Source organism: Lithobates pipiens, unplaced genomic scaffold (genome assembly GCF_037356315.1).
Source record: "Lithobates pipiens isolate NorthernLeopardFrog02 unplaced genomic scaffold, aLitPip1_a1.2 Scaffold_25, whole genome shotgun sequence".
NCBI lineage: Eukaryota > Metazoa > Chordata > Amphibia > Anura > Ranidae > Lithobates > Lithobates pipiens.
The window spans coordinates 17,708,528-17,728,274 of record NW_027507787.1 but is presented as its reverse complement, the minus strand read 5'-3'; the positions used below and the strand labels follow the sequence as shown (position 1 = coordinate 17,728,274).

The 19,747-nt window shown below is 39.7% G+C and overlaps 1 protein-coding gene across 2 annotated transcripts in view; it reads left to right on the top strand.

The window, feature by feature from the left end:
* Positions 1 to 19,747, top strand: part of A1CF (APOBEC1 complementation factor) — an 80,736-nt gene that overhangs the window by 42,527 nt on the left and 18,462 nt on the right. For both annotated transcript variants that reach the window (XM_077454154.1, XM_077454153.1), the window contains exons 4-8: positions 1,470 to 1,600; positions 3,660 to 3,898; positions 5,943 to 6,107; positions 8,254 to 8,351; positions 16,401 to 16,677. In XM_077454154.1, the coding sequence (XP_077310280.1) occupies positions 1,470 to 1,600; positions 3,660 to 3,898; positions 5,943 to 6,107; positions 8,254 to 8,351; positions 16,401 to 16,677 (910 nt within the window). The remainder of the gene's footprint in view (positions 1 to 1,469; positions 1,601 to 3,659; positions 3,899 to 5,942; positions 6,108 to 8,253; positions 8,352 to 16,400; positions 16,678 to 19,747) is intronic.

Here is a 19,747-nt window from a genome sequence, read left to right as displayed (position 1 = left end):
CTAGATAAAATAAGTGATGCAATAAAGTAACATTAGAACAGTTGAATAATGTGCGTGAGTATTACACACATTTATGCATTATATAAATAGTTATAAATATTATATTATTATAGTTATAATTATTTAATGTGTGTTTGTGGACAAATTACTCCTGCCTAATGATGCATATCTAATAAAGTTTGTTTTTGAAGAGCCCAAAGTTAGAGAAATCTAACATATGGAACTTGCATGGTTTTAAAATAATATTTGGAAGACAGCTGGAACAAACACATGTCTTCTTGCTGTAACATTTTAACATTTTATAGAAAGTCACATAAGGCAAAATTTGTTTGTTCATTTAGGGTTTTAGCCAGCAGCTTCTCAGTTAAATAGGAACTCCAGCCAAAGCGTTTTTCTAGTTTTGAGTTATGTGGAAAAAGCTTAGAACCTTTATCAGGTTATCATTAGGGATGAGGTCAAGGTTCAGTCTGAGCATTTGTTCGGACCAAACATTGATTTGATGCTCGATATTTTGCTTGTGGGATTGAAAACCATATAGAGTATCCATTTAGCAGGTAGAAGGTTCTGGAGAAAGGGGGGGACCGTTCATCCCCAAAATGTTGGGTTTTTCCTCCCCCGACCTCCTCTCTCTTTTCACCAGCTCAGCTATCCTTCTCATTACTCTATTCTGGATGTTGAATTCCTGTATGTATTTCTAAACATCAGCCGCTATATGATTTAAAAGAGAAGTATGTTTTTTTTTTGTTTTGTTTTTTAGATTCATATTTGCCTAGGTGGAGGGAGCTTCAGACCAATGCTGCATCTGTCCCCCAGCACCTCTACACCACTGAACACCACTGATTGCTCCGTTCTCTCACCTGCCTGAGCGGAAGGCTGCTGACTGTCAGTCAGCATCTCTCCTGTTCTGCTCCTCTATGCTCATTGGAGCGCTGAGCTGTGGAGGGGCGGGGAGCGTCCGTCTCACAGCTCGCTGAGACAGCCATTAGTCCAGGCAGCTGGCAGATCCAGACTTCCTAAGGTGGGATGATGCTCTGCCTCGGCTGATTGCAGTGACTGCAGTGGAGAGCGGACTCCAGACTGCTCTCTGCTTAAAACGGGTCACAGGAGTGCATAACGGATTGCATTCCTGTGACCCATAGGAGAAGCCCAGCCTAAAAAGCTCCAGCGGGACTTCTCCTTTAAGCGGTGATCACTGTGGTGATATATACATGCATGTATTTTTCTTGGTTGGAATTATGCTTAATGCGATATGACAAACTTAGAATAACTTTATGCATGTGCCTAATACAGCGTTATTGCTAAACCCTTTTTGTTATGTCTAGTACATGAAACATCCTCATTTGTCCTGTAACAGATGAATTTTTTCATGTACAAATAGCACACATAAGATTCCACTGAACTGGTACTTGTAATATTGCTATACTCATGTTAACTATTTGATTTGCTATCAATATTACATATCTTCACAGATAGGGAGAATCTTTGAAATGAGAATGATGATGGACTTCAATGGAAATAATAGGGGGTATGCATTTGTAACCTTCACCAACAGACAGGATGCCAGGAATGCAATCAAACAACTAAATAATTATGAAATTCGGTGAGTATTCATTAAAAGTGATATCTATGCATATGTTGTTACCTGTAATGACTATTCATCCCCAACAGACAGTGTTGCAGCCAGACAGTTTATGGTTTCAGCAATCTTCCTAATTTACAATACTGACATCTTCGCAAGATTCTTTTGCTAACAGAATAATACAATAAAAATTTTCAATTAAGTCAGGTTTTAAAAGTAGAAAAAATCTTGTTCTGTTCTGTTGAAAAGATGAGCAGAATTTAAATGTTTTATTAATTAGCTGAGTAATTTCTAATCGTGCAGATGTAAGCTATTTAATGAGAACAATAATGGGCTTCATATTAAATTAGTATCTGACAGGAAAGTCTCTCTCTGTTACCTATAGCAATTAATCAGATTCCAGCTGTCAATTATTTATAGTCCAAACTAGACTAAAAAGTGTCCGCTATGGTACTTCATTTTTATTCAGGATTTTTTTCATACAGAAGCATATATAGCAATGTTTTCAGGATGGTAGACAAAAGACCTGTGTGCCTTGTGAATAGTAAATGCTGAGCATTGGATTCATGAACTGTTGAAGATGGAATAAAATAAAGGATATTATTAAGATCAAATTGTTCAGATATTTCTCATGTGCATTTTGTGAGGATTTTCACAGTAAGAGCAGCCTGCCCAAAATGTGTTAATTTTCCTTGCTTTAAAGATATTTTGTTAATATTATTAAAGGACACATGCTAGATTAAATTATAAAGCTACTCCATTGCAATGGTGTCCATAGACTTAAGAAGGCCTAAAGTGTATTTCCACTTTTGCAGATCATTTGGAATAACACCTTCTTTAAATGTGTTACATGTCTCGCTCACATTATTTCTGGAAAATCCAGCATTGAAAAATCCCGCTAGTTTTTCTTTATTTATGAGTGGGCTGGGAGCTGTGTTGTAAAGCGCTGCGTAAACCGTCGGCGCTATATAAATCCTGTATAATAATAATAATCATAATAATTCTCCCTATTTGTACAGTGCTAGCATATCCCATGTCATCATTTGTAAACTAGGTTTAAACAACGTCTGTCCTAACAAAGGCCTCAATATTTACAAGTTGGGCATCTCCATTGTTTGTTATTGAGAGGGAGCTCAACCTGTCCCTTAAGCCGTCCATACATGTATTGAAATGTTGCTGATTTAACAGGGACCCGCTGAATTTTGATTCATGTATGGGCAGGAACAGTTCTGTACAACTGCCCTGTTGAATTTTCTCCTGTTCGATCATCGCTGCTGGCTATAGCCGACAGTGCTGATCACTGTATTCTGGCAGCAGGGAATCTCCCCATTGTTAGAATACAATAGCTCAGCTGAGTGGCGTCCCCCATCTATCTTTGATGTGTGGATGGGGGAATCAGTTCAGTGTTTTCCATTTGTTCAACCAGCGGGTCTAACGAAAAGAAAAAAAAAAGATTGAGCTAATGAATTTAATATTAAAAAATTGAGATATGTTGTGGGAATGGGAATACATAACAAATATATGGTGCGTATTTTTTAAATTTTGACTGCAAATGTGAAAATACACTTTCAGGTTTTCAAATATGTCTGATTAACAGTTCCCTAGAACAGTTTGCCATCTACAGGACCAGAGATATTAGATTGTTCTTTCATCTAGCCAAACAAGACTAAATCAAGGCTATGTTATCTCATTCCTATGACTGTGTTAAGCAGCTGGAGTCATTCCTAAAATGTACTGAGATCAGTTTTTAAAACTTAAAGAAAAGAACTAGATCTTTACCCATTACAACTAATGATTTTGTGAGTTTCAATGGGAAGGTTTGGCCAAGCCACCCATTTTTCAAAAAAATTCACATTTGGTAAAAAGTGCATCAGTAATTATTTTTTATTGCCACTCCACAACACCCCCATCAATCAACCCCCTTTCCCCCACCCCCCTTATTGCGTAGTTAGGTCAGACCATTTATGTCAAGCCCAAATAACCCAGTGGACCTAAAAAGTGTCAGAGTGTCAAATACTGGTTCTGTTAACGTAAACTTAATTTTGCTCAGCAACATTTCAATGTGCTATCAATATTACAGAAATGGGAGACTTCTTGGGGTCTGTGCCAGTGTAGACAACTGCAGGTTGTTTGTTGGTGGTATCCCAAAGACCAAGAAGAGAGAAGAAATTTTGGTGGAAATGAGGAAAGTAACAGACGGCGTTACTGATGTGATTGTCTACCCCAGTGCTGCAGATAAATCAAAAAATCGTGGATTTGCCTTTGTAGAGTATGACAGTCATCGTGCAGCAGCTATGGCCAGACGGAAATTATTACCAGGTGAGACAAACAATCAATAATTGGGTATATAGGTCTGATATGCCTTTGTATTGTAACCTTGTGGAACCTTGGATTACGAGCATAATCCGTTCCAGGAATATGCTTGTAATCCAAAGCACTCACATATAAAAGCGAGTTTCCCCATAGAAGTCAATGGAAACAAAGACAATTTATTCCACATTGACTTCTATTGTATGCAGTACAGCATGTGGCTAGAGGTGGGGGGTGCCGGAGAGACTCGGAAATACCCGGAGACCGCTCAGAGCCACTTAGATGCACTCGGAAACCCACAGAAGGGCTCAGAAACACTCAGGAAGGGAGTGTTTTCCGAATATTTCCGAGTGTTTCTAAATGCATCTGAGTGGCTCCGAATGGCTCACAGTGTCACCGACGCCACCGCACCTCTGGCCAAATGCGGTACTGCACACCACAGAGGCTTGAATACTGCTTGTTTTGCGAGACAACACTTGCAAACCAAGTCAGTATTTTTTTTTAATAATAATTCATTTTGCGAAACGCTCATTAACAGTGTTACTCGCAATCCAAGGTATTACTGTAATCTTTTTTGGTTTACCATTTTTATAAAATAAAGCTTTTGAACTAATAATTTTACGGGAGTTAGGTAGGAAAAAAAATAAACTCAATCTTTGTTTACAAAGTAGCTGCTGTACTTATCAGTGGCATCTGTAGAAGAAAATGGGATACCACAAGAACAAAAAAGATTGAATTAGAAGCTTTTATTTTTTTAATGTATTCTTAGGCTTTGTTGATCTTAATGTTGGAAGAAATATAAGAAAGACTGCAGCTGGAAAGCATCCAGAATGAAGTTGGGTCAACCAAGGATCACTCCACCACAGTATACAGAGTTGAAACATTTTAAAATGTGTCTTTGGAGTCAGCGTCTCAGTCATATTGTACTTTTAACAGATTTACATTGTCATAACTTTAAAAAGAAGAAATATAGAGTTTTGACTTTTGTCATTATTCTAGCATTAGGATAGACGTAAAAAAATGCACACTTTACATGATCATTAAAATACATATTTACTGATAAAATACAAAATACTGATATTTACTGATTTCCTGATGTATAAATGCTATACATCAGTAAAATACATACCTGCGTTTCTATCTTGTCACAAGTAAAGCAAAACAGTAGAAACATCTTAGAACAAAAGATTCCCAGGTCTCAACTCATCAACTATCCCAAAAATAAGAGGATTATTTCTCATTTTAAGATAGTGGTTGAGCCATGAAAATCATTCATTACATCCCAATGGCCAAATGCACATCCAGAACCGCTGGTGTTTAGTCCAAATATAGCCTAATGTTATAGATGCATTTATTCTGAACTATATATTGGTATTTTAGGCTTTGTGACCACATTTAGTGCAATGTCCAGTGGTTTTTCATGTGCATTGGGCCACTGGGGCTAAATTAATGATTTGCATGGGTCCAACTACTATCCTAAAATGAGGAATATTTTTCCTATTTTTGGAGTATGTAATTTATTTAGGCATTTATTGAACTAAATACCTTTTAGTTCTAGGACAGCTCTATGCACTGATTTTTTAGGAGGTTTTTTTAATCCATTCTCACAATCACCTTAATGTTTATCCTTGGTTGTCATGAATAAAAAAAAAAAAGATTCCACTCCCCTGTGAAAATAGATTCAAGGGGGTCCTTAGTGGGATGCAGCCCACTATCACAGATGGAGGCCAAGTGTACAAATCTTTCAACTTCTCCCAGGCTTCTACATAGCTTTTAAACAACATTGTTTTATATTTTGTCTAGAGTTTTCTTGAGTAGCTATAGTCTTTTTAAATTCCCTAAAGTAAATGATCTCATCAATATGCGATAATGTTCATGAAATGTTTTCTCTGTATTTATTTATTGCTGGTATGTGCCTAGCAGATTTATGTACAATAAAGTTTGAATGTTAGTTATGGTTGCACTCTTAAGTGCATTCAGTATTTAATTATTTCTTTTTGTGACATGTATCGTAGTTCTGTCAGATATATTTATTTTGCTGTCCCATTGACAGGGCGCATTCAGTTATGGGGTCATCCTATTGCAGTGGACTGGGCAGAGCCAGAGGTTGAAGTTGATGAAGATACAATGTCATCAGTTAAGATTCTATATGTCAGAAATCTCATGCTAACAACAGCGGAGGAGACAATAGAGAAAGAATTCAACAACATCAAGCCTGGTAAGCCTGGTACATTCTCTTATTAGTGAATTACTTTATGATAACCGACTTATGTACAAATTGTTGTTGTGGGGATGTGTCTTCCACATCATGTTAGCCATACTTTAACCAAGCCAAATAATTTAGATTTCTATAGATTTAATAGGATAGAACATGTTAATTGTTGGAATCTCTTTAAAGTGTGGCTAAAGACAAACCTTGTTGATTTAATTTGAAAAGATTTAGCTAGAAGGTCTGTGAGGTTTTTTGTTTATGTCCATGTCATGGTCATCAGAACTTGAAGGAAAATCGAAGATTTTCAATAAGGACACTTGTTCTGGTTTCAACTGTCTTTGATGGTATGTCCCTTATTTTGGAGAGCTTTCCTCTTATGTCCTATGTCTATAGGACTCAATAAGACTGTTGGGATTTAACCATCCCCTACTCTAAATAAATGTTTTAACTTCATATGTAATTTAAACAGTAAGACTGAAGGAAGTATATTTGATAAACTGACTAAATGTAACCAAGCATACATTGTTATATTTAATTTCAGTTCTAATCTTGAATCAATTTCTAAGATAAAATAATAATATTTTTAGGTTTTAACCACTGCGATAAACTTTATGCAATTTTATTTTATCCACAAATATTCAACTACAGCTTTCTTTTAAAATATGTCAGAACTTTGAACTGTGAACTTTGTGAGTTGATAATTTTCTGTGCAATAAATCTAGTTATTTATGTGCTTTTCAAATCAATCTGGAGATAGGAGATATCAATCATGCCAGAATATGTATCATGTCTTTCTGACTTCAAAGTCCTGTCCTTGTAATCAACCATGAAGGTATTTTTACAACTCTAGAAAGTTACATACATGATTCTGAAGGATCTGTTCACCTCCATCAAAATAAATAACAGATATTCAAACAAAGTCAGCATGTGATGTGCAGTGATTTAATCTATTTTACCATTTTTAAAATGAAAGGTGTATTTGGAGGAAAGTACAAAGTAACACGGCCCTTTCGATTAAAGATATACTAACACTGAAAATGTAGAATTTATTGGCATAGCATGTGTCTAATTATTGCTTAGCTCCTTCAAGAAAGCATGCCCAACCATTCTAAACAGTTTCTGATCCTTATGGGACATGGAAGCCAAAAATGTTATTTGATATTTTCATTAGAGCTAAAACAAACCTGCCTATGAAAGAAATACATAGGCTGCAATTATTGTCTTCCTTCCGATTGGTTGCCATGCTAATCCCCTCATTTTATGACTTTTAGTCACTCACTCACTCAGTGGCAGTATGCAGATCGGGTATTCTGATTTCACTAGCTGCATATATGTTCTGGAAACGAACATGTTCAAAAGCAAGGTAGCATTGACAACCTACAGATTTCCTTTAGTGTAGACATCTAGGGAGCTCTGCCTTGTGTTCTAAAAACAGACAACAGGACATGAATGAGTTGGTAACAGGACAACATGGGTTTCACTGCAGTATGTAGTGTGAATTACAAACGAAACCAGAGCAGAACACGTGATCACTTGTTACATGTGAGCAGGGCTGGTGCAAGGATTTTTGACACCATAGACGAAACCTCATTTTGCCACCCCCCTTGGCTCCTCTCCTGACTCCACCCCCTGTGCCCTGCCCATGTATACCCCACCTTTTTAATGACGCACCCATCAAATGCAGCCCACCAGCCGCCATCAAATGCAGCTTCACCAGCGCCCATCAAATGCAGCCTACTAGTGCCCATCAATGCAGCCTCACCAGCACCATCAAATGCAGCCTCACCAGTGCCCATCAAATGGCGCCTCACCAGAGCCCATCAAATGCAGCCTACCAGCACCCATCAATGAATGTTCATTAATACGGGAGTCAGAACACAGACACAGTCCTCCACCGTCACTGCGCATCTGACACTATGTGCGAACAGAGCGGTGGCTGCCTACTGATGCTGAGACTTAGTTGCTTGCTGCAGAGAGAAGAGAGTAGGAACACCAGTGGCCGGGCGCCCTAGGCAGCAGTGCGCCCTAGGCGGCTGCCTAGTTTGCCTAGTGGTAGCACCGGCCCTGTATGTGAGTACAAAACAACTTTAATAACACATTGGTGAAAGCATGCCAGTATTTAATATTTAATATTTGCAATTTCCTTTTACAGGTGCAGTGGAACGTGTAAAGAAAATTCGAGATTATGCCTTTGTACACTTTAACAATCGTAATGATGCTGTTGACGCCATGAATGCTTTAAATGGCAAGGTGAGATATCTGCTGAAATTGCACATCTGTGATATTGTTTACATCTGAACAAATATGCGTACAGTGATCACTGATGATGCTTGTCTGTGATGGTAAGAATGATCACAAAGATTCAAGGTCTATAACAAATGTATCAGTTGGCTTTTCAATTTATTGTTTGCTACAATACTTAGGGAATCGATTTACTGAATATGTAAGGTGCTCAGCATTTACATGTATCCTATGCACATATATGATTATGTGCACTGCTGGCTCTCACTCTTCCGCTACAAAAAAATATTATGTTTAGTCACCTATCTGCATGGCACCTGGTTACCATGTAAATCAATGTGAATGTTCAACTGCATTTATACATACAGTACATTGAAGCAGTAGTAAACTGCACCAAAAACAAATTTGGCCCCTGGGCAGTTTAAGCCATAATGTGGTAGTATGCACTGCATACTAGCACATTATGACAGACTTACCTGAAAATGAAGCCCTTCAGCAGAGCTCTGTCACCGCTTTAGGTGCTTCCACCTTCACCTGGTCTTCGGATATATAAATGGTCGAGCCTCTGCGACGTCATTCTCAAATGAGCGGGAGTCGCGACCGTAGCACTGAGTTCTGAATGGATGGCGCAGTCCATTCAGAGCTCAGTGCGCAAGTGCCGGTGACCTCACCGGCTGATGCAAAAAGTAAATATCTCCTAAACAGTACACGTTTAGGAGATATTTATGGTACCTTCAGGTAAGCCTTTAGGTAAAAATCACCCACTTGAGTTTACTACCACTTTAAAAAACAAAGAAAGAAAGAAAAAAAAAGGCCTCTGCGCTATGAAAGGTGATTTCCACAAGTCTAGATATTCAAGCTTGATTAGCAACCATGGGTGCACAATGCTAAATATTGAACAGAGGTCATTGATTTGTTCAATCCATCTTTCATTTTACCACAATTAGAACACATTGAAAAAAAAAAAACATGTACACATACCAAAATATACCTAAAGGGGCACTTATTCATGAAATCATAAATGTGTATTTATATACATAGCACTATAGTTTTTCAATTGTTGTAAATTAGTTATCATCTTGGGTTAGCCTAACTGCTAAATGGGAATCTCTCCTAATTAGGATTACTTTGTTAATATGTTAGTTCATGTTACTCCATCTTTCCCTTACCTAACTTGAATATTGGTCAACTATATCTTGTGTGCACAGTTCCTGTTTTAGCGGTGATGTATTAGATACATTTTAAAACCGTGTTTGCAGGGAGTCATGAAGGTGCTCTTAAAGTGGTATTAATCCCAAAAACAAAAATTTAACTGTATTGAATCTTACCAATGTGGTGGCTGCATTTATTTGATTTTTTAGGCTTTTTTCCTTTATTTTCACTGGGTAATTCTGCCAGTAACACACTTCCTGTCTTGGGGTGTCTGCATTCTCGATGGAGATGCAATGGAAAAGCATTTGAACAGCAGCACTGTCAGTCTGGGGAGGGAGCAGCTTTAGACAGGCCATACACTGTGCAAATTTTTTTCCTGCAGCCATGGGTTACAGGATGCATGATTACCGCAGCTGCTAGCGATAATCACAAGAGAATCCAGCAGGCAGGTTGCACCAAAGTTGATCGGTCGGTCAACTTGGTAGTACATTCAGCCTGCCCGTTAACGATTTGAAGGGCAGCTATTGGCGACTGGTTATTGAACTTCCTTTTCTAGTCCCGTTGTACGTCATTGCGTTCTAAACGAACAGACTTTGGTGTGATCGTGTGTAGGCAAGTCCGTTTTGTCGGAACTCCATCAGAAACTCAGTTGGAAAGACCATCAGAGTTTATTCTGATGGAAAGTCCTTTCATGTGTACGCATTATTAGATGCACTATTTGGATCATTATGACTAACAAATTAAATCCACCTACACCAGGCATGTTCAAAGTCCAGCCCACGGGCCAATTGGGGCCCGTATTCTGTTTTTGAATGGCGCGCCTGGTTATTTGGACATATATATCTTTTGTGGCCCCCGACGATCTCCCAGCGCCGGGGCCAAAAAAGATGTATATGCCTTGGAAGGGACAGGGAGGAGGCAGGACCGAGCGCCGTACACACACAGGAGAATTTCCTGTTTACGGGCAGCCTCTGTAATAGGAAGTCCCGTTTCCGGCGCTGCCATTTCTATTAAAAAGGCCGCCGTGTAAACAGGAGAGTCTCTTATAGGTAATCTTACATTCATTCATGGCAATGGTGGGTCTGCAGATGGGCACTGATTAGGCTGCATTGATGGGCACTGACCATTATTTTGCTTCACAGTCCTTTATTTAAAATTAAAAAAAAAAATCCTGAAACTTCCCTCTTAAAGTGAAGGTGCGTATTATACTCCAATAAATAGGGTATATCCAAGTAATACGCCCAAGCTCATCTCTTCACCACACACAGCCACAAAGGCAAGAGAATTCTTGTTGGGCAGTGTATTAGTGCTCAAACGAACACACTTAGACCGAATTTTAATGGTTCAAAGAATGTCAGGCATTCACAACCCAGACTTCCAACCAGGTTTGAACATCACGGATTTCAGATAGTGGTTGGACAAGGGGCTATATCGCATAGGACACTACTTCACCACAAGCGGTCCCATCTCCCTCAGCCACTGTATCAACCACCTTAATCTTCCAGATTCGGAAAGGTTCAGTTTTTTTCAAATTTCCCACTTCCTTCACAAAATATGGAAAGACAAACCCTGTCCTCCTAAATTTACAGCTTATAAGACGTGGTGTGGTCAGGCCATGGAGCAGAGGGGAGGCATCTCAGTGATCTACTCAGCCCACACTCACATCGCCGAACAGAACCTCCTACATGGTGGCCTGGGAGGCGGACTTACAAGGCAGCTGGGAATTGGAGACCTGGCAGATGGAAGTCACCAAATCTTTCATAGGAATCCACAATGTCTCCTTAATGGAGGCCAGCATAAAAATTATAGTCAGATGGTACCTTACCCCTTCCAGGCTGGCAGCCATCTATCCTTCAGCAGACCCTCTTTGCTTCAGGGGCTGTCGGCTGTTGGGCTCCATGGCCCATATCTGGTGGGAATGCCCCAAGCTCCGTACCTTTTGGAGAAGGATCTTCAACATGATCTACAAGGTCACCGGTTGTCAGATACCCAGATCTCCTGAGGTGGCCATCCTCAATGCGCACATTCCACAACTTTCTAAGGCCACACAAACACTGATCCACTTCATTCTTCTAGGAACTAAAATTTCGATAGCCAAAGCATGGAAAAAGCCTAGACCATCCATACAAGCAGTGAAAAGGAAAATATCATGGATTATGATGCAAGAGAAGTTATCCAGTATATTATCGGACTCTACCAAAAAATTCCAGAAGATTTGGGAACCATGGGCCACATACGTGGGCACCTCCCACATACCAGATGTCCAACCTACTGCTCATCCTCCCATAGCCCTTTGTTAGGCACTTTCCCACTCCTACACCTTCTTCGCTCCCCTCTCACCTCCTTATTCATTTTTCTTTTTCTTTTCTTTCTTCCTCTGACTTCTTTTTATAAAAAGTTTTTGTTGTATGGTGGTTCAGCTACTTGACAACAAGTTCATGCCCTTGCATTACTGGTCGTGATCATTAAGTTTAGAACACCCTTGAGTATGAAGAGCTTCAACTCAGACGGCGGTTGGGAGGACTTTTTCTCTGGCACAGCATGATCCCGACAGGGGTGCCGGAAGAGGCGGCCTTCTCACCCGCTTCCTGCCTTAGCCAAGGGTATGATACCTAGCCAACATGCTTGGAAAGGCACATAGGACAGTTAATTAGTAGATTCAATTTGTTCGCACGTTTACGGACCTTGACTGTACACTCTGTAACATGTCACTTTGGGGGCCTTCCCCCCAGAATTATTCGATATGTCTCAAATGTACGCTATATATATATGTTCTTGTTAAAGCAATAAAAATGTATTGAAAGTAAAGAATGTCAGGCAAAATGGTCGGCCCTCACACATGTTCACTTCATCAAATCTGGTCCTCTTTGAAAAAAGTTTGGACACCCCTGACCTACACTTTTTAAGCAGTTACAGTATTTATTTCTCTTTTGGAATAACGGTTTACATGAATGAATAAATGTTGACCATTATAAAGCACCCCTGTTAGTGTTAAATGTTTTGTCTCAACTCTCTAACTCTCTCAACTCTCCTAATGCCCTTTTTGCTGGACATCTTGGTCTGTTAAAGGAAGTTGAAAAGAAATAGGTTTATTGGCTGGATCACCAGGTGAAAATAAAGGAAAACATAAATAAAAATTGCAGGCGCCACATCAAAATTGGTAAGCAGCAATTGAATACATGTTTGTTTTGGGCCTAATACATCTTCAAAGACCAATATTGATAGTTTAATGTAGGGTCTAAATAATGTATAGATAAAGGTCTGAGAAATGCAATGTGGATCTAGCCACCCCTTTACACAGTATTCAGGTCTTACCAAAATAGACTATTACACAGTATTAAGGAAGTCCTAACTCTTGCATACTCTTCAGATGATCCATGAGATGGTATGATATGCCCTGTTGACCATTGCAAGTACACAATTATTCAGCTGCATTAAAAGTATAGAATTATATTGTGCCTTATAATATAAGCGAGCATCAAGTCCGTAGCATAAAAAAGTTCACAGTATGTAAAAAAGTGACTCTATAAAGTATATTTAGGTTGTTGAAGGACGGGCATGTTAAACCAGCTCCTACCAAAGCTGGAGGAATGGGTACATTCACAGACACAACACATTGGGGGTTATTTACGAAAGGCAAATCCACTTCGCACTACAAGTGCAAAGTGCACTTGAAATTGCACTGAAAGTGCACTTGGAAGTGCAGTCTCTGTAAATCTCGGGGGTAGATCTGAAATGAGGGAAAGCTCTGCTGATTTTATCATCCAATCATATGCAAGCTAAAATGTTGTTTTTTATTTTCCTTGCATGTCCTCCTTGGATCTACAGCGACTGCACTTCCAAGTGCACTTTCAGTGCAATTTAAGTCCACTTTGCAGTTGTAGTTTGCACTTGTAGTGCAAAGTGGATTTGCCTTTTGTAACTAACCCCCACTGTGTACATAGCTAATGGAAAAATTGATTGTATGTAGCTGCAAAAGTGGCAGAGTTAATGCAACATTTTGCCATGTGCTGCGCTATTCTGTTTCCTCATTATTATATGTAAACACAGAGCTGACATCATAAAATATTTCTTCCACACCCACACACAGCCGTGCTAGCGGGAATGAAAATGAAAGACAGTGAAATAAACAATATTAATCAGATAAGAATGGAATCTGTCACAGCTGAACTGAAGGCTGTCAGAGATGCAGCAGAACAAGAAGGAAAGTGACCTGTACGGCTTTATGTAAATGCTATGCCAGGATTTGGTGAATATTCAATAATAGGGCTTGTCTTGCACACTGATGATGTGCTGCTCGCATGAAACATCTGATAGTACAAGTAATATAAGGATTTGCAGCAGACTAATATTGTAAGGAGCAGTATTGTAGAAATAGTGGGATGCAGTTGAATTATATTTTCTTTTAGGTATGATGGTCCTTTAAACTGCCAGCATTAAAATATTGGACTGACATGACTTCATTTATTTTAAAATCCCTTTAAAGAGGACAATAGGGGAACAGTAAACCTGTCCCTGCTGAAAGCCTTATTAAGATAGCAACAATGCTGAAGCACATATACATCGTGGTGCCTTCCAGTGTCTGCTTTTCATATTTAAATCAATCTATTTGTCCCTGTGGATTTCCTTAGATTAATAATTCTCAATCACCAGGCTGAGGCCCACTGCTGGGCCATGGCCTCTCTTCTCCCAGTCGTAAGGCAGCAGCAGATCTCTTAACCTCCCACAGAGTCCCTCAGCTTACATAGGACCCCCAAACCTGCCATAGTGGCACACAGTGCCCTGCTTCCTTCAGTGCCCCCAGCTTGCTGCAGAGCCTACAGCCCTCCATAGTGCCCCCAAACTCCAGCAGTGTTTCACAGTGCCCACTAGCCCTCTCCAGATACCTCATTCTCTAAAGGGCCATCAAGTCTGTTTTAGAGTCCACTAACCCACTGCACAACCCCCATCATCCCCCACAGCGACACCCAGTCCCATCCAGAGCCTTCCACACTTTCAATGTATGCTTTACATTTCCATACTTTTATTGTGGGAGTACAAGCTTTATTTTTTACTGTTTGGGCCATGAAGGTTTGCAAAGAGTTTGAGGCCCTGCTCTCAAAAAGATTGACGACCATTGCCTTAGATCATAGTTCCAGGATATATATGGAGCCTTAGTCAAAGTCAATCCTTGCCCTCTGTTGTCCAGTGAAGTTCTAACATGTAATAGTACAATGAAGGGGTGGATAGTTTTGACCGGAAAGGTTGGGGTTTAATTCAAATTTGTGAAGAAGGCAAAATAGGCTCTACAAGGACATACGGTAATGACTGATTTATAGACGTGTAGTAACCCATTTTAGACCAGGCCATGTTTACAATAAAGGTCTGTTTAGCTCTTTATACATGTTGTGTTAAAGTAATACTAAACACACACTGGTAAATTTACATTATACACCCTCCTTATGTATGTGGATGATGGCACTGTATTTATTTAAATAAAAAAATAAATCTAATTGATATTCAGCTGTCATATGACCCAGCTCTTTCCCACCCTGTCTGCAGGTAAACATAAGCAGGAAGAGCTTCTAGTCCTCTACTGCTGGTCACAGCTTTTGGAATTCAAACTAAAAATAAATAAATAATATCAATAAACTGTTTTAAATTGTCATACAAATATATAGTTCAAATTAAATCTTTTTATTTTGTGGCCGCGTACACATGGTCAGAATTTCGGCCAGCAAAAGACTGATGAGAGCTTTTCATCAGAAAATGCAACCATGTGTATGCTCCATCAGAATTTTGCTGGCCGAATTTCCGCCAACAAAAGATTGAGAGCAGGTTCTCAATTTTTCCAACGGAAAAAGTTTCTAATTTAAATTCTGATCGCGTGTATGCAATTCTGACGCTCAAAAAAACTCACGCATGCTCAGATTCAACTACGAGATGGAAGCTATTGACTACTGGCTATTGAACTTCCTTTTTCTAGTCCCGTTCTACATCACTGGGTTCTTGACGGTCGGAATTCGGTGTGACCATGTGTATGCAAGACAGCTTGAGCGAAATCCCATCAGAATTCTGTCAGGAAAACCATCAGAGCTTTTTCCGACCAAAATTCAGATCGTGTGTATGGGGCATTAGAATAAGAGAGAAGTGAAACCTCCATTAATCTACATCTAATATCCCACCCCCATTGTGTTTAGCTAGTTAGTGGACATGTAGGGGAAGGGAGGGTGTCATATACCACTGTGAATATGAGCCCATGTACGACTCTATAGTCACATGGGCTGCTCAGATGTGATAGGGAGGAAATGCTCAGAGTACAAAATACACTCAAAGCTGAACTTGTGCACTAGCTGCCAACACTGCTCTGCAAATTGCTAAACTGCAGTGGGGACATGGATTAAAGGGGAAGATAGAGAAGAGCAGGATCAACCAGGTTTATTGCAGAATGCAGAAAACAAATCCCATTGTGACTGAGCATGAACAACATGTAATATTGCATTTATTGATCATTTTTAATTATATCGGCTTAATGACACTTTAAGGCAATCAATGAATTTGATTAGGCTTTCTAATACACCAAAATGTAAAAAATGATGTGCGTGCACCATGCAACTGAAAAGGAAGTGCACCAACATGCAAAACATACACTGAAAATCCCATTGTGACTGAGCATGAACAACATGTAATATTGCATTTATTGATTATTTATCGGCTTAATGACACTTTAAGGCAATCAATGAATTTGATTAGGCTTTCTAATACACCAAAATGTAAAAGGAAGTGCACCAACATGCAAAACGTACTCTGCAGTGTGTTACGACAGTGCAACAGTGTAAATATAGGACCTAATGTTGGCAATTAAATGTTATTATGTGCACATGATACATTTTATATATTTAGATGTTTTTTATTATGTTTGTGTAGATTATAGATGGATCTCCCATAGAAGTTACCTTGGCTAAGCCAGTAGACAAGGACAGTTATGTGCGGTATACCCGGGGAACGGGAGGAAGAGGAGCTGCTGTACAAGGAGAATATACTTATACTATTGGCCATGTCTATGATCCAACCACAGCCTATCTTGGAGCCCCTGTCTTCTATGCTCCACCTCCATATGCTGCAACAATCCCAAGTATTCCTTTCCCTCCCGCCAAGGGCTATGTCAGCAACCGTAACCTCATCCGACCGCCTTCAGTCAGAGGTAACAGCACAGTCCCTAAATGCAATAAAACTCAATTATGTGTAATAAATGTTGCCACAATTAATAATTGAGAAGGCAGATCATAATGTGACAATTTAGAAATGTAATTAGATGCTTAGATCCCCAGCATGAGTTAGTTCTGTGTAATTTATTTAATTAGACTCCTAATCAGTCACCCTTGTAATATAGAGGGAGCAGTTAACTACCTAAAGTTCCGTATCCAAAAATACGTACTTTGTAAATAGATTAGAGACAGGGTGAAAAATGGATGTTACTAATTAATCATTGCTGCAGGAATATGTTAGGATAAAAAGATTGACTAGCTTCAAGAAGAAGTACACTTTGTGATAACTGACTTCATCTTGAAAAGGGATTCAAGGACAACGGAAGGGCTGCATTAGGAGGCAAAATGCCCCATGAATGAGAAGACATTTAAGTGACCCCTTTCTTTGGCCTTACTGGGCAAAGTGAAAGTGTAGCCTGTTTCTGCCACCCATAGCAGTATACACAGTATACACTATATTACTAAAAGTATTGGGATGCCTGCCTTTACACGCACATGAACTTTAATGGCATCCCACTCTTAGTCCGTAGGGTTCAATATTAAGTTTGCCCCCCCCCCCCCCTTTGCAGCTATAACAGCTTCAACTTATCTGAAAAGGCTGTCCACAAGGTTTAGGAGTGTGTCTATGGAAATGTTTGACCATTCTTCCAGAAGAGAATTTGTGAGGTCAGCACTGATGTTGGACGAGAAGGCCTAGCTCACAGTCTCCTATCTAATTCATCCCAAATGTTTTCTATCATCCACCCCAAACTTGCTCATCCATGTCTTTATGGACCTTGCTTTGTGTACTGGTCCAAATCATTTGGTGGAGGGGGGATTATGGTGTAGGGTTGTTTTTCAGGGCTTGGCCCCCTAGTTCCAGTGAAGGGAACTCTTAAGGCATCAGCATACCAAGACATTTTGGACAATTACATGTTCCCAACTTGTGGGAACAGTTTGGCGATGTCTCCTTCCTGTTCCAACATGACTGCACACCAGCGCACAAAGAAAGGTCCATAAAGACATGACCACAACCTGCTAGAACACCTTTGGGATGAATTAGAGTGGGGTCTGCGAGAAGAGTGGGGTCTGCGAGACAGGCCTTCTCGTCCACATCAGTGCCTGCGCTTCTGGAAGAATGGTCTAATATTCCCATAGACACACTTGGAAACCTTGTGGACAGCTTTCCCAGAGGAGTTGAAGCTGTTATAGCTGCAAAGGGTGGGCCAACTCAATATTGAACCCTACAGACTAAGACTGGGATGCCATTAACCTCCCTGACGGTATTCCCGAGTGTGGTTCGGGGTGGCTTTTCAGCACCAAAAGCGGTAACCCCAAGCCACACTAGGGATCGCATCACAGGTTCCAGGAAGAGGTTACTTAACTTGTCCCCAGGATCCTGCGATGTCTCCCCGCTCTGTGTGTGAGCCGTCCTCCACCGGATCTATTACAGAACCAAGCTCCGTTCCCTGTGAGCGTTGCGACGCACGGGGACAGAGAACGGCGCCAAATTCAAACCATAAAAAATACAATACATATGCAGTACACTGTAATCTTACAGATTACATTACTGTATCAATTTATTTCACATCCCTTTTTGCCCTAGTGGTCTGCCCTGTGCCCTGCATGCAGTTTTATATTATAAATACTGTTCTTTCTGCCTGGAAACTGGAGATTGTCCATAGCAACCAAAACTGTCCCTTTACATCAAAAGTGGTTTTAGACCAGCTAGAAAACAGCGATAATAAATTAGAATCACTTTCAGAATTGAGCGATAGTGATTTGTGGGGAGATCTGTTATCAAACACTAACGTGACAATAGCGACAATTCTGCAACTGAGAAAATTTCTGTGTTTTTGATTTGATTACATAATTGAATAATTGTTATTATTATTATTTTATTATTGGTTATATTTATAGTTATTTATTATAATTTATGATTTTTTGTTTCAAACTTTATCATACCCGGGATGTCTACTAGATTCTTATTTGGACAGATTTAAGTGAGTTATTCCTAAGAATTACAGGCCTACAATATAAATTGCAAAATTTCCATACAAAATAATTGTACCTCTTTCCCCATCAAAAATCTGACATAATCGTACCGCCAGGGAGGTGAAAGTTCATGTGTGTATAAAGGCAGGTGTCCCAATACTTTTGGTAATATAGTGTATACTTAGATTTCTTTCACTCCCTCACTGCCTTATTTAGCCTCCAGGAATGAAGTGGAAAACACTGCATATCCTGTACTCCCTCTCCCAAGTGACAGCATTGCTATCCAATCATTATCCACACCAATATGTGACAGTGCTGGGCCAGAGCCCATGGCTCTAAGTTAGCACCAACGAGCTGGCTTAGAACTCATACAGGGCTCTCTTTCTCTGGTCATCACTGCTGATTGGAGCTGCTGCTAGGGAAGGGGATTTAAATGTCCTGCATGAGCAAAGGAAAGGGAAAGGAATGTTGGCCCACCCAAGAGCCTTCTTTATTGAATGGAATTTTACTTTTATACACTTGGTTGGCATAGAAGATATTTGTATAAACGTACACAAATGAAATAGATTCTAACTGCCATTTAGTGACGGTTAAATCCTTGTTTAATTGGAGATGACAGCAACGGCACAGCATAGGCTCTATACAACTATGGCAATCTTTTCTCTTGTGTATCAAGGATTGGGATATTATCTGCAGTGCTTGATTAATATTTTACTTTTGTTTAAACACTTTGAAGCAACTTGCAATAAAAAGGATAATATCTGACTATGGGTTACTTAGCAAATGGCTGCAGTTCAGTTTTAATTGCACATTAACCTGCTACCTTCTTCCATTGGGTAAAAGGGAGAAAATAATAATAATGGACTCTTATGATAAATTTACTTTTACATATCTGCACAGGATTCGCATTGTTTCCCACATCGCACCAGTGTGAACCCAGCTGGAAGTAATGGGATCAAAACTGCAGCATGATGTTGTTTTAACTGCTTGCGGAACAGTGCGTGACAATATATGTCAGCACAATGGCACAGC